The following is an 11,910-nucleotide window of genomic DNA, read 5'->3' as shown; positions in this document are numbered from 1 at the left end:
AACGAGGAAAAGAAAGACGTCAAAATTGAGTCGAAGGACAGAAACACGGCAGCAGGTAAGATGGCTTCATCCGGGACTTTTTCCGTTACTTATTCTGTTCTTTGATAGTTGACTTTTGGGTTCGGTTCCCTTTTGAGGTGACTGTGGTAGACCAGTGTGAAAGCACTACTGTTGGCTTAACTCATTATGTTTTTCTGGATGACTGAGGTATCATACCCGCTGCCTTGAGTCAAGCTGTCATTGTTTTGTTGACACACACACACACACACGCACACACACACACATACACTGTTGCCTTGCTGAAAACAGGATGATGCATTGCTACAGTATGTTTGAGGCTGGCGCCATGTGGAGTGGTGTTCATGCCCGTGTTTGTGTGTGTGTGCCTGTTTGTGCTTACGTACGTGGGTGAGTGTGTTATGTTGTGATTGGATCGTTCCAATGGACTGTTGCTCCTGTGATGTGTGTGCGTGTGTGTGCATTTGAGAGTGTGTATATGTGTGTATAGGTGTTTATGTGAGTCATGTTTGTGTATTCTGTGCTAACCCTGGCTATGCTGATTCTGGGAGCAGGAAGTGAGTGGCAGGGTGATGAATATGGAGCACCTTGAGAGGGGGGGTCTGTCGTGTCCCTTATCAACTCTGCCTAGTTTAGCAGTCAGCTGTGCTATCCAACTATCTTCCAAGGACACATGATAAACCAACTTATACACCTACACACTTTCCCTCCCTCCCTCCCTCCTTCCCTCCCTCCCTCCCTCCCTCCCTCCCTCCCTCCCTCCCTCCCTCCCTCCCTCCCTCCCTCCCTCCCTCCCTCCCTCCCTCCCTCCCTCCCTCCCTCCCTCCCTCCCTCCCTCCCTCCCTCCCTCTCTCTCTCTCTCTCTCTCTCTCTCTCTCTCCCTCCCTCCCTCTCTCTCTCTCCCTCCCTCCCTCCCTCCCTCCCTCCCTCCCTCCCTCCCTCCCTCCCTCCCCCCCCCCAGGCATGGTGTGTGAGAAGGGGATCCAGATCCTTCTCACCACCGTTGGGGCTTTCGCCTCCTTCGGCCTGATGACGGTAGCGATCGGCACGGACTACTGGCTGTACTCCCGGGCCATGATCTGCAACAGCACGGCCAACGTCTCGGCGGACGACCCCCACAACAAGGACAAGAAGGACCCAGGAGCCCTCACCCACTCTGGGCTCTGGAGGATCTGCTGTCTGGAAGGTAGGAGGCTTCTGGTGCTGGACAGGGCCCCGCGGCCGCCATCTTGGATCTGCTAGTGCGGGAAAGGGGCCCCGCGGGCGCCATCTTGGATCTGCGAGGGTCCGTTAGGGAGGGGAGGGGGGATGGGTGAAGGGGTTCTTGTCGGAGACTCGACGGTAGAAGCTTGGATCTGCGAATCCAGGCGTGTGTGTCCTTTCTAAGCGTGTGAATTCACTTCTATGCTGCGAAGAGCTGGGGGATGGTGGGGGGTGGGGGTGGGGGTCTTTGTGTTCAGCTTGGAGATGTGAATTTACAGCCTGTTCTGGAGAAACCGGCCCGGAGTGAGAAGTGTCCCTGAGCGACCGTGCTGACCCAGCGTCAAACGGTAGAGCGGAGGCTTGTTGTTCTCTTTTGGGCGTGTGTAATAATTCAGACGGTGCTTCCAGCTGAGAGGGTGCTCTTAAGAGGTTCACTTGGAGTGTAGAGGAAGAGCAGGTCTGGTCAGCTGGTCCTGAAGCACACGCAGTGTTCCTCTTATTGATATTGTTTAGTATGGATATTGTTTAGTATGGATATTGTTTAGTATGGATCTGGGACTGGAAGCCAGATTTATCACTTGAATAGCTGGAAAAACTAAACGAATATTGCATGTGCATCCCTGTACTGTGTATAGAATTCTCATACTGTCGAAACTGTATGTTATATAAATCTGTGGGCCTCAAAGCCCCTGCTTCTCGGTGAGCCTCAGAAACTGCCATCAGCCTTCTCCCTGTGTCCTGCCCTTTCCATCTTCTCTCTGTCACTGCGACAGGAGCTGCTAATTCATAATACATGACACTGCTAGTCTGACATACTGAACAGTGTGGGCTTAACCAGACAGGCAGCGAACAGGGGGTAAACGAGCAGCGCTCGCTGTAGTCAGCTACCTCACGAAGGGCCGGCTTTATTTCCCTGGTGGGGTCGGATGGTCAAGGAAAGCTTGAAACATGCACGGCCCACGCTCGGCGTGGTCATTGTGCAAAGCTAATTTATCCTCATCTCTAAGCTTCCTGATAACAAAGCAACCAATTAGAGATAAGACTCAACCCTGGAGGGCACCACTGCAGTACTCCTCTCTCTCTCTCTCTCTCTCTCTCTCTCTCTCTCTCTCTCTCTCTCTCTCTCTCTCTCTCTCTCTCTCTCTCTCTCTCTCTCTCTCTCTCTCTCTCTCTCTCTCTCTCTCTCTCTCTCTCTCTCTCTCTTTCTCTCCCTCTCTGTCTCAGTGGTGCAGCATAGTCTTCAGTATCTTGGCATGGCTTAGAGGTCAAGTATCCTTGACGTCCAGGGAGTATTGAGCCAAGATGGATGCTCAGTAGCCGTGCAGCGATGCAGTGAGGTGTAGGTGGAGTAGAAAGCAGGAGGACATGTTGGCTCTAAAAGATTTATGCCTGCGGGTGGGTGGTGCACAGAGTCTGTGGAGGGGCTGAGAGAGGAGAGGAGCAGGCTGTCCTTCTCCTTCTCCTCAGCGTCAGGGAGAGGAGAGGAGCAGCCTGTCCTTCTCCTTCTCCTCAGCGTCAGGGAGAGGAGAGGAGCCTGTCCTTCTCCTTCTCCTCAGCGTCAGGGAGAGGACGGCAGGAAGTGGCTTGTTTGTGAAGGTGGAGCTCCTCACTGCCTCACTGCCTCACTGCCTCACTGCCTTGCTGCCGGCTCTCACAGCGGCTGGTCTATGTTAGTCACACGGTTGATCGGGGGGGTAGTGAAGGTGGTGGAGTGGGGGGGGCGGGGATGTGGAGGGGGGAGAGGCAGAGGAGCTGCCCCCACTGAGGAGAGATAATCAACACGCTCACTAAGCACTAAGATGTAACCGTCTGTAGCCTAGTTTGTCTGTGTCGCTATGTCACCCTGCGCCAGGACGTGACAGGCTTCCCAGGTAAGGAGCCGGGGAGATATCCCTCCTTTGATGCAAAATGGCTGCGTCCGCTCGGCTCAGCTGACGCCCCCCCCTCCCCCCCCCCCCCCCTTTGCCCCCCATCTCTTTCTTTACAGACCAAATCCCCGGGAATGAGAGAGCAGTGAGAGAGGGACGACCTCACCCCTCATCCCCCCTCCGCCTCTCCCTCCATCTGTGTCCCATCATCCTCTCACTCCATCACTCTCACAGTCCATCCATCAGCACCCGTCGTGTGCTGTCATCACCATTCGCCCCTCCGTCTGTCTGTCTGCAAGGCCCCAGTGGGCAGCGATCTGTCTGCCTGACTGCATATATGGTGCTCTCTGTTATGTGTGTGTGTGTGTGTCATGTGTGTGTGGAACTAGGAGGAAACTCTGACCTCGTACAGACTCTGTGTCGTGGTGTTTTGTTATGAACCTAACCTCCCTCTCTCTCCCCCTCTCTCTCTCTCTCTCTCTCTCTCTCTCTCTCTCTCCCTTTATCTCTATATCTCTATCTCTCTATCTCTATCTCTCTCTCTATCTCTCTCTCTCTCTCTCTCAGGGGTGAAGAGAGGAGTGTGTTCTCAAATTAACCACTTCCCAGAGGATGCAGACTTTGACCACGACGGGGCGGAGTATGTTTTACGTAAGGAATGACTCCCTGGGGGCCGGGGGGGCCGGGGGGGCCAGGGGGCTAGGGGGGCCAGGGGGGGCCAGGGGGGGGGGCCAGGGGGCCAGGGGGGGGGCCAGGGGGGCCAGGGGGGGGTGCGGGGGGGCTGGGGGGGCCAGGGGGGCCAGGGGGGGGAGGAGAAGGGGAGGGGAAGGAAGACAGAGTTAGATGGGGATAACTGGTACAACTCCACGATAAAGTCTGCTAGTCATTCCTGTTTAATGCAAGCTTTAGTGCAAGCTGCAAGAATCTTTTGGTGCTCATTCCTCAAAAGAGTTCATGTGTGTTAATAACACACATTGCGACTGTATGTATGAAGTGGAGGGATATGCTCCAGTTCATGTGTGCTCCCCTCCAAACACAGGGTTGTTCTGGTCTGTTTGTGTTCAAACACAAGGAGAGGCTAGCGTACTGTGTATGTGGCCACGGCATTTTGCTGGCATTTAGCTGGCATTTCCCTTGGCATAGTATCCTAGATGGGAGAGAAGTGTGTGTGTGTGTGTGTGGCTGGGTGGAGGGTGGATCCTGAAGGTTTCTGAGTGGAAGGTCTCTTGGGAGAGGTTGGACTCAATTATACACTCATACTAGCATGCCAGTATGTTAATTAAGGTTCTGCCACGTTAATATTCCAATATTTCAATATTCAAGAATTTTTTTCTTTCTCCATCTGTTTCCTTCCACATCTACATGTCATTTTCACCCCCTCCCCTAACCCCTCCCCTCCCCTCCCCTCCCCTCCCCTCCCCTCCCCTCCCCTCCCCTCCCCTCCCCTCCCCTCCCCTCCCCTCCCCTCCCCTCCCCTCTCCTCTCCTCTCCTCTCCTCCCCTCCCCTCCCCTCCCCTCCCCTCCCCTCCCCTCCCCTCCCCTCCCCTCCCCTCCCCTCCCCTCCCCTCCCCTCCCCTCCCCTCCCCTCCCCTTCCCTCCCCTCTCCTATCTTCTTTTCTCTCCTCTCCTCTCCCCTCCCCTCCCCCCTCCCCTCTCCTCTCCTCTCTTTTCCTCTCCTCTCCTCCTAGGTGTGGTTAGGGCTTCCAACATCTTCCCCATCCTTAGTGCCATCTTGTTACTGATGGGAGGGTTGTGTATTGCTGCCAGCCGCTTCTACAAGAGCAAGCGGAACATCGTCCTGGGCGCTGGCATTCTGTTTGTGGCTGCAGGTAACCAGATCCCCTCACACCTGTGTGTGTTTCTGTGTGTGTTTCTGTGTGTGTTGTCTGCTAATCTGACCATCTGTCTCCGAATGCTCTCTACCTCTAGTCACTCACCTAGTCTTTCTCTCTCTCTCTCTCTCTCTCTCTCTCTCTCTCTCTCTCTCTCGCTCTCTCTCTCTCACTCTCTGTTTCACTGTCTCTGTCTATCTCTTTCTTTCATAAACACAATCTCACCTCCTAGTCTGGAAACTATCATTTAAAGTGCTCCTCTCGTCTCTGTGTGTACTGTATGTATACACTTGTGTTTACATCTTGCTGTCCAGTGTTCTTCATAAATCTCTGTCTTCCCATGTTACGTAGTATCTACCCACTGGTGTGTGTTTGTGTGTACGTGTGTGTGTGTGTGTGTGTGTCAGTGCATTTCCTCACATCCCCCTGCCTGACTGTGTCCCTGCAGGACTGAGTAACATCATCGGTGTGATTGTGTACATCTCGGCCGCGCTGGGCGACATCTCCCCCAAGAAGGACGAGGACAAGAAGTGGCAGTACTCCTACGGTTGGTCCTTTTACTTCGGGGGGTTGTCCTTCATCATGGCTGAGATGGTGGGGGTCCTGGCCGTCAACATCTACATCGAGAAGAACAAGGAGCTGCGCTGTCGCTCTCGCACCGACCTCTTCAAGAGCACCACGCACGCCATGCTACGCCTTCCCAGCTACCGCTTCCGCCGCCGCTCCCGCTCCTCGTCCCGCTCCACCGACCCCTCGCGCTCCCGAGACCCCTCCCCCGTGGGGGGCGGGGTGGGGAAGAACTTCGGCCTGCCGCCCTCGGCCCTCCTCTCCCAGGGCCCCATCTCCGTGTCCACGCTGCCCAACCCCCACTCCCGCTCCCACACCACCCTGGCCGGAGGGGACATCTCCCTCTACACGCTGTCCCGCGACCCCAAGATGGCGGGCCTGCCGCCCATGTACGGCACCGTGGACCGCGCCACCCTCTACCAGCTGCACAACTGCTTCCCCAAGGACGGCGTCGGGGGAGGCGGCGTGATGAGTGGGGGCACCCTGCCCTCGCTCAAGTCCCACAATCCCTCGCTGTCGCAGAATTCCTCCAACTCCAACGCGCCCATGCCCAACTCGGTCGGTGGCTCCGGCCCCCCCCCCTTCACCTCGTCCACGGTGGAGAGGGAGCGAGCCATGGGCACGCTCGACAGGCTGAAGGGGGACAGAGAGAGCAACTCCAACACCCTCAACAGGAAGACGACGCCTGTGTAGGAAGCGGAGGGGGGGCGGGGGGGGCCAAGGTGGTGGGCTCTCGTGGCGCGTCGGAATAAGAGGGTGGGGAAAAGTTGGTGGGGGTGAGATAAAAGGATGGATCTCTCCCTCCATTTTCACTGTTATACATAGTCCACTGTATCTCACGGAGAACAAAAAGAAAATGAGTAATAACAGAGCGATAATAACAACAACAATGAACTTTCACAATGAAACTATTTTGATATTTTAAGGCGCTAGAAATGATTTATTTTGTTAACGATCAAACGCAGTTAACCTTGAGCTACTATAAAACAATCCACTTGTATTTTTTGTGCAATATTTCCTGCTGATCTAACCAGCTAATCTTTAATTGTTGTTGTGATTATTCTTGGTGTTATTACGAGCTTGCTCTGTTTGCAACGTTATAGTTTGGAATGAAGAAATTATTTGTATAATTTTCACTCTTATTTTTGGATCCTGACGACTTTTACTGTGAAATCCTTCAGTGCAGGAGCACTAGTTCAATGAGCTATGTTACTGTGTCATTGGTGTCAAGCATGACTGTACACAAAGTATGAAAGGTTGAGAGACTGCATTCTTGTTAATGATTATAATTATTATAATGATTATAATGATTATGATAATACCTATAGCAATTCCTATTATTGTAACTCTTTTCTTTTACGTTAATTTTTTGTTTTCATTTTGTATTACAATTTCTGTTTTAAATTATAATTATACCTTTTGAGATAAAAAAAAACAAATCTGAGTAGTTATTTAAGCTTATTTTGATTTTATACATAATACAGAGTCGGCTCTTAATACTGTAAATTGTCTTCCAATATTGTTACTGAATGAAACAAAACAATAAGTGATAGAGACCACTGACCAAGTGTTTATCTCTCTCAGAGTTTTCTACGGGCCTCTGTTAGTCTCATTTCCATTCTAATCAATGTTAACAGTAGTCGTAGCTGTAGTCGTGTTAAAGATGTTTGTTCTTGGGCATTAAAAGATACTTCCATCTTGGAGAGGAGAAACAGATCTGTTTCTATAGAGACAGATGAGGGCGTTCACCTGTTTCTATAGAGACAGATGAGGGCGTTCACCTGTTTCTATAGAGACAGATGAGGGTGTTCACCTGTTTCTATAGAGACAAATGAGGGCGTTCACCGGCGGAAACATACGACGTCAACTCATTCTTTTCTAACGACCATCCCAAAGTGATTTCTCTAGAACAGACATGCGATTAATCGTTTAAATGCCGCAAACAATGTGCGTGGGTGGGATGGGTTTAAAATACACGATAGGAAAAAAACATCTTTTGAAATGAACAATTTACATTGTAATTTATGCATACTTATATTTACAAAAGTCTATAGATACTTTGTTTGGGACTAGTATTGAAACAGGGTGTGTGTTTAGAGAGAGGAGGGAGGGCGTGTGCTTATCTGTTCCTCTGTTTGGGTAACTGGTACAGGAAACCCCCTGTTTGGACTCTTGTGGGGTGCAATACCTCGCCCCACCCCCCTCCACCCCCCCCCCCCGCCCGCCCCCGCCATTGTTAGGGCACCTTGTTACCCCCCCCCCTTCCCCCCCACTGTCACACGTCCCACGACAGAATCAGCAGAGATGACCCCGAGCCCAACCCCCCCCAAAGATTCTTTCACTGTGCTTACCCCGTGACCCCTGATCCCTAAACGTTGACCTTTGACCCCCTCTGTTCATGTTGATGAGAATGTACCTGTATAGATGTGTTGCGGCTTCGATACTCTCGTTCACCTGAGGGAGAGCGGCCGTGGCTGGAACCATGTCGAGTCACGGAGAATCCAAAACGACCAGAAGCTTCCATATTCTTTGACTTTATTTTACTTTCATTTCTTTTGAGAAAAAAAAGAATAATGTGACAAAGCTGCGCACAGATAGCATTTATGTGGGCAATATGAATAGTATGTAGTTGAGAATAGATATATCTAGACAAATGATTATGGTTTATCTAAATGTGTGATAAACTCAAACACTGTATTGCACGAAGTTTATAAAAAAAAACTGTAACAGACTAACTGATGGGCTGTTGTCTTTTGTTCCGGTGATGTGACAAAGAGCTGAGAAACAGATGAAGGTGATGATACTGGAGGGGAAGGGAGAAAGACATAAGAAAAGAGAGAGAAAGATTCTCCAGCTCGCGTTGGCACAGCTGATTCAGAGAGGTCAACAGCTTATTTAAGGATGCGTAGGGTTCATAGATACGTTTGCGGGATGAAATCACAACGTCATTTAGCAAGAGGTACGGGGGATGTTCCTCCTTCTTTTTGGGCAGTGAACAGAGGGGTACAGAGATGACAAACACACGTGCGAGTCTTCTGCCTCGTTCCCAACACTCATTATCCTGAATGAGTCAGAGGCAGTATTGACCAGGTGGCACAGTGATCAATGTGACCCCATTAAAGCCACGTGGTTCCTCCTGTGTGGGGTCCAGGTCTGGACACTGCTGCTGTCCCTGCAGACTGGACACTGCTGCTGTCCCTGCAGACTGGACACTCTGCTGTCCCTGCAGACTGGACACTGCTGCTGTCCCTGCAGACTGGACACTGCTGCTGTCCCTGCAGACTGGACACTCTGCTGTCCCTGCAGACTGGACACTGCTGCTGTCCCTGCAGACTGGACACTCTGCTGTCCCTGCAGACTGGACACTGCTGCTGTCCCTGCAGACTGGACACTGCTGCTGTCCCTGCAGACTGGACACTGCTGCTGTCCCTGCAGACTGGACACTGCTGTCCCTGCAGACTGGACACTGCTGCTGTCCCTGCAGACTGGACACTACAGCTGTCCCTGCAGACTGGACACTGCTACTGTCCCTGCAGACTGGACACTGCTGCTGTCCCTGCAGACTGGACACTGCTGTCCCTGCAGACTGGACACTGCTGTCCCTGCAGACTGGACACTGCTGCTGTCCCTGCAGACTGGACACTGCTGTCCCTGCAGACTGGACACTGCTGCTGTCCCTGCAGACTGGACACTGCTGTCCCTGCAGACTGGACACTGCTACTGTCCCTGCAGACTGGACACTCTGCTTTCCCTGCAGACTGGACACTGCTGTCCCTGCAGACTGGGCCACGAGGTAGCTCACCTGATCTTAAAAAAAAATACAAAAACACTATTAACAAGAGGGCAGTCTGACAGTGCATGTCAGCGGTAACAAACTCCACCAGCATAGACGTACGGCTGGCACGCTCCCTGTCCAGCCCAGACGCTAGACGAAGCACAGACGTGTTCGTTCTCCTGACGCGATCCCGACGAGCTCCGCGCCGTTCTCCGACATTTGGAGAGTTTGGAGGTCGTGCTCTCCCCCTGCAAAGAGGCCAGTGCAGCGCCCTGTGGAGTGAGGCCCACTTCCACCCCGAGAACAAGCCTGGGAGCGCACGTACCGCGCTCGTCATCCTGTCTGCCCGCGGCCATTAAACTGCTATATATACAGAGCAGCTCCCAGGTCAGGCAGCTTCTGCGCCAGGCTGTTTGTGCTCCTCGTGTGCGCGCTAGGTGTGTTTATGTGAGTTTGTCCCTGCGTGTGTGCCTGCACACATGCATGTGTCTGTACGGAGAACACTTTGGTTTAGAAATGGAGGAGGGGGGAGGGGTCAGGGGGAGGGGGGGGGTCAGGGGGGGGGGGTCAGGGGGGCTGACCGGACCAGAGAGCAGAGAGGGGGGTCCAGAGAGACGCAGGACTGTTCTAGGTCAGCTGTGGCCTATCACCACGGCTCTGGGGGCGAGTGGGCAAAGCCAGCAGGGCCCAGGGGATTCGTGAGGAGGTGTCACCCTGGAGACAGGAGCGAAGAGGAGGGGCTGTGGGTCAGGGAGGGGGGGGCCTGGGACAGGACTGGAGGATGGGCTGGGGGGGTAAATAGTTGAAATTCATGGATAAGGTTTCCCAACCTCTGCAGTGAAATGTATCGAGATGAGCAATGCACTAATTTTAGAGAGGGGGGAGGGAACAGGGTTTTGGAGGATGGGGTGAGAGGGTGAGAGGGTGAGATCGTGAGAGGGTGAGAGGGACTGGGTGGGCGGGGCTAGGCAGAGGACTAAAAAGAGTTTGAGGGCAGGAAAATCATGCACCAATGTGGGGCGAACATTTTATGTCAAATCAATGAATCAATGTATTTAATAAGCAAAACAAGTGAGACATACGTGTAGCATGTAGATGGGGAAACGCTGAGTACATTTTCAGTGTACATTTTCCAAAATAGCATTTGTAAGTAAAGAAAGTCACAGTAAGCTTCCTACAATGACAATATATTTGTTTCGAAAAAGAGGGAGAAAGAGATGCTAGCAACATTCTTTCTTAGCTTAAACAACACAGTGCGCAAGTAAGTCAAATATAAACACATATATTATATACAGAGTTTTGTTTGTGAAGTGAGTCTATACAATACACCGTCAAATATATACTAAGTCTGTATGTAATAATCATCTGACACTTTCATACAGCAACACATCGCACACACACACACACACACACACACTCACACAATATACAATCCTTCATGCACAGACACAGCATTTACCCCAAACACTTTGTCAAAATGAACAGAAACATTTGATGAAATGTCGACTGAACTGCTCGTATTTGGCATTAAGCCTTCGCCGTGAATTCTTCGTTAAACGTTTAAGGTCAGTAATTCATCCTTTTCTTTTGTCTTCAGCATCAGACTATAAAACAAACAGGTGTCTTAACCTCTCCACCTGATGGGATGTTGTGTCAGTACATACAGTCTTGGTTCAATGTGTTTAATCGTTCTAGTAAAGTAATCAAAGTACAAAGAAATTCAAAGAAATTCAAACGTCATCCCATACAGTGACAGCCCTTAAGAAACATGAGTTTGACATCCTTGTGTGGAACAGTTTAGCTTTTCAGGTGGTTTTTTTTCTTGGGGATGGGGGGCTGGGGAGGGGGGCAGGGGAAAGACATCCTGAGCTCTAGGTGGCGCTGTCTTTCTGAGACAGGCACTTCTGCCAGGGGCTCTCCGACAGGGAGAGAAGGAGGAAGAGGACCCCGCCCACGATGAGGATGGCCCCCGCGCTGCCCACACACGCCACTGACCAGGAGAGCTCGTGATGCAGGGGGACAGAGTGGTCACTTGCCAGGAGAGCAAGGACCGACTGGTGGAACACCAGTATAGAGAACAGCACCAAAACACCTGGAGGAGAGGGGGAGGGGGAGGGAAGGAGAGAGGAAAGGAAAGGAGGAGTCATAGTGGGGAAGAGTTATGGAGAGGGAAAATTATGGTGAGGGGGAGGGAGAGAGAGGAGAGAGTAAAGAGAAGGTCAGTTCTCAAGGTCAAACGTCCTGACATTTCCTGCTTGTTATCAAGTTTGATAGTTTTGCTGGAATGCAGAAATCACTGAATAGAATACAAAGTCAGCCATGGCTCTGATCCCTGCTCTATCTAATGTGATTATTTCTATGTTGTGGTTTTTGTGGCTGCTCAGAAGACGGTCAGTAACTCATCGCACCCCCCCCCCCCAACACCTCCCCCTGCTTTACCCAAGCTCTCACCTGATAGGATGAAGCAGAAGGAGGCAGGCTTTAAGAAGAACTGGACGGCCTTGCTGAGGGACATGGTAATGCAGATGGATCCCATCGCCATCATGGTCAGACTGATCAGGGCCAGTACGGCTGCTGCGATGTTCAAGCCTGACAGAGGAGGGGGGGGGGAGGGGAGGAGATAGGAGAGAGATTAAGTGGGCGGGCG

The 11,910-nt window shown here is 51.8% G+C and overlaps 2 protein-coding genes across 3 annotated transcripts in view; one reads left to right on the top strand and one right to left on the bottom strand.

Annotated features, from left to right (window-relative positions):
* Window positions 1-978: 978 nt before the first annotated feature.
* cacng8b (calcium channel, voltage-dependent, gamma subunit 8b) lies at window positions 979-6,181 on the top strand. The gene is made up of 4 exons (XM_084671191.1): window positions 979-1,204; window positions 3,657-3,740; window positions 4,778-4,918; window positions 5,370-6,181. Exons 1-4 carry the CDS (start codon window positions 982-984, stop codon window positions 6,179-6,181), a joined length of 1,260 nt encoding a protein of 419 aa, XP_084527317.1. The 5' UTR covers window positions 979-981.
* A 4,108-nt stretch (window positions 6,182-10,289) lies between these two features.
* The window catches only part of cacng6b (calcium channel, voltage-dependent, gamma subunit 6b), a 7,688-nt gene continuing 6,067 nt past the window's right edge, over window positions 10,290-11,910 (bottom strand). For both annotated transcript variants that reach the window (XM_084668848.1, XM_084668849.1), the window contains exons 4-5: window positions 11,715-11,852; window positions 10,290-11,355 (exon numbers count right to left, since the gene is read on the bottom strand). In XM_084668848.1, the coding sequence (XP_084524974.1) occupies window positions 11,135-11,355; window positions 11,715-11,852 (359 nt within the window). In that variant the 3' untranslated portion in view covers window positions 10,290-11,134. The remainder of the gene's footprint in view (window positions 11,356-11,714; window positions 11,853-11,910) is intronic.

This window comes from Hypomesus nipponensis, chromosome 2, assembly GCF_054491055.1.
Source record: "Hypomesus nipponensis isolate SF chromosome 2, ASM5449105v1, whole genome shotgun sequence".
Classification (NCBI taxonomy): domain Eukaryota; kingdom Metazoa; phylum Chordata; class Actinopteri; order Osmeriformes; family Osmeridae; genus Hypomesus; species Hypomesus nipponensis.
This window is presented reverse-complemented; position numbering and strand designations above follow the sequence as displayed.

Excerpts from the sequence above, each read along its gene's own strand:
- cacng8b (XM_084671191.1), top strand. The coding sequence starts at position 982 with ATGGTGTGTGAGAAGGGGATCCAGATCCTTCTCACCACCGTTGGGGCT. Across the intron at positions 3,741-4,777 it reads CGGGGCGGAGTATGTTTTAC|GTGTGGTTAGGGCTTCCAAC; the intron begins GTAAGGAATGAC and ends CTCTCCTCCTAG. Across the intron at positions 4,919-5,369 it reads CATTCTGTTTGTGGCTGCAG|GACTGAGTAACATCATCGGT; the intron begins GTAACCAGATCC and ends GTGTCCCTGCAG.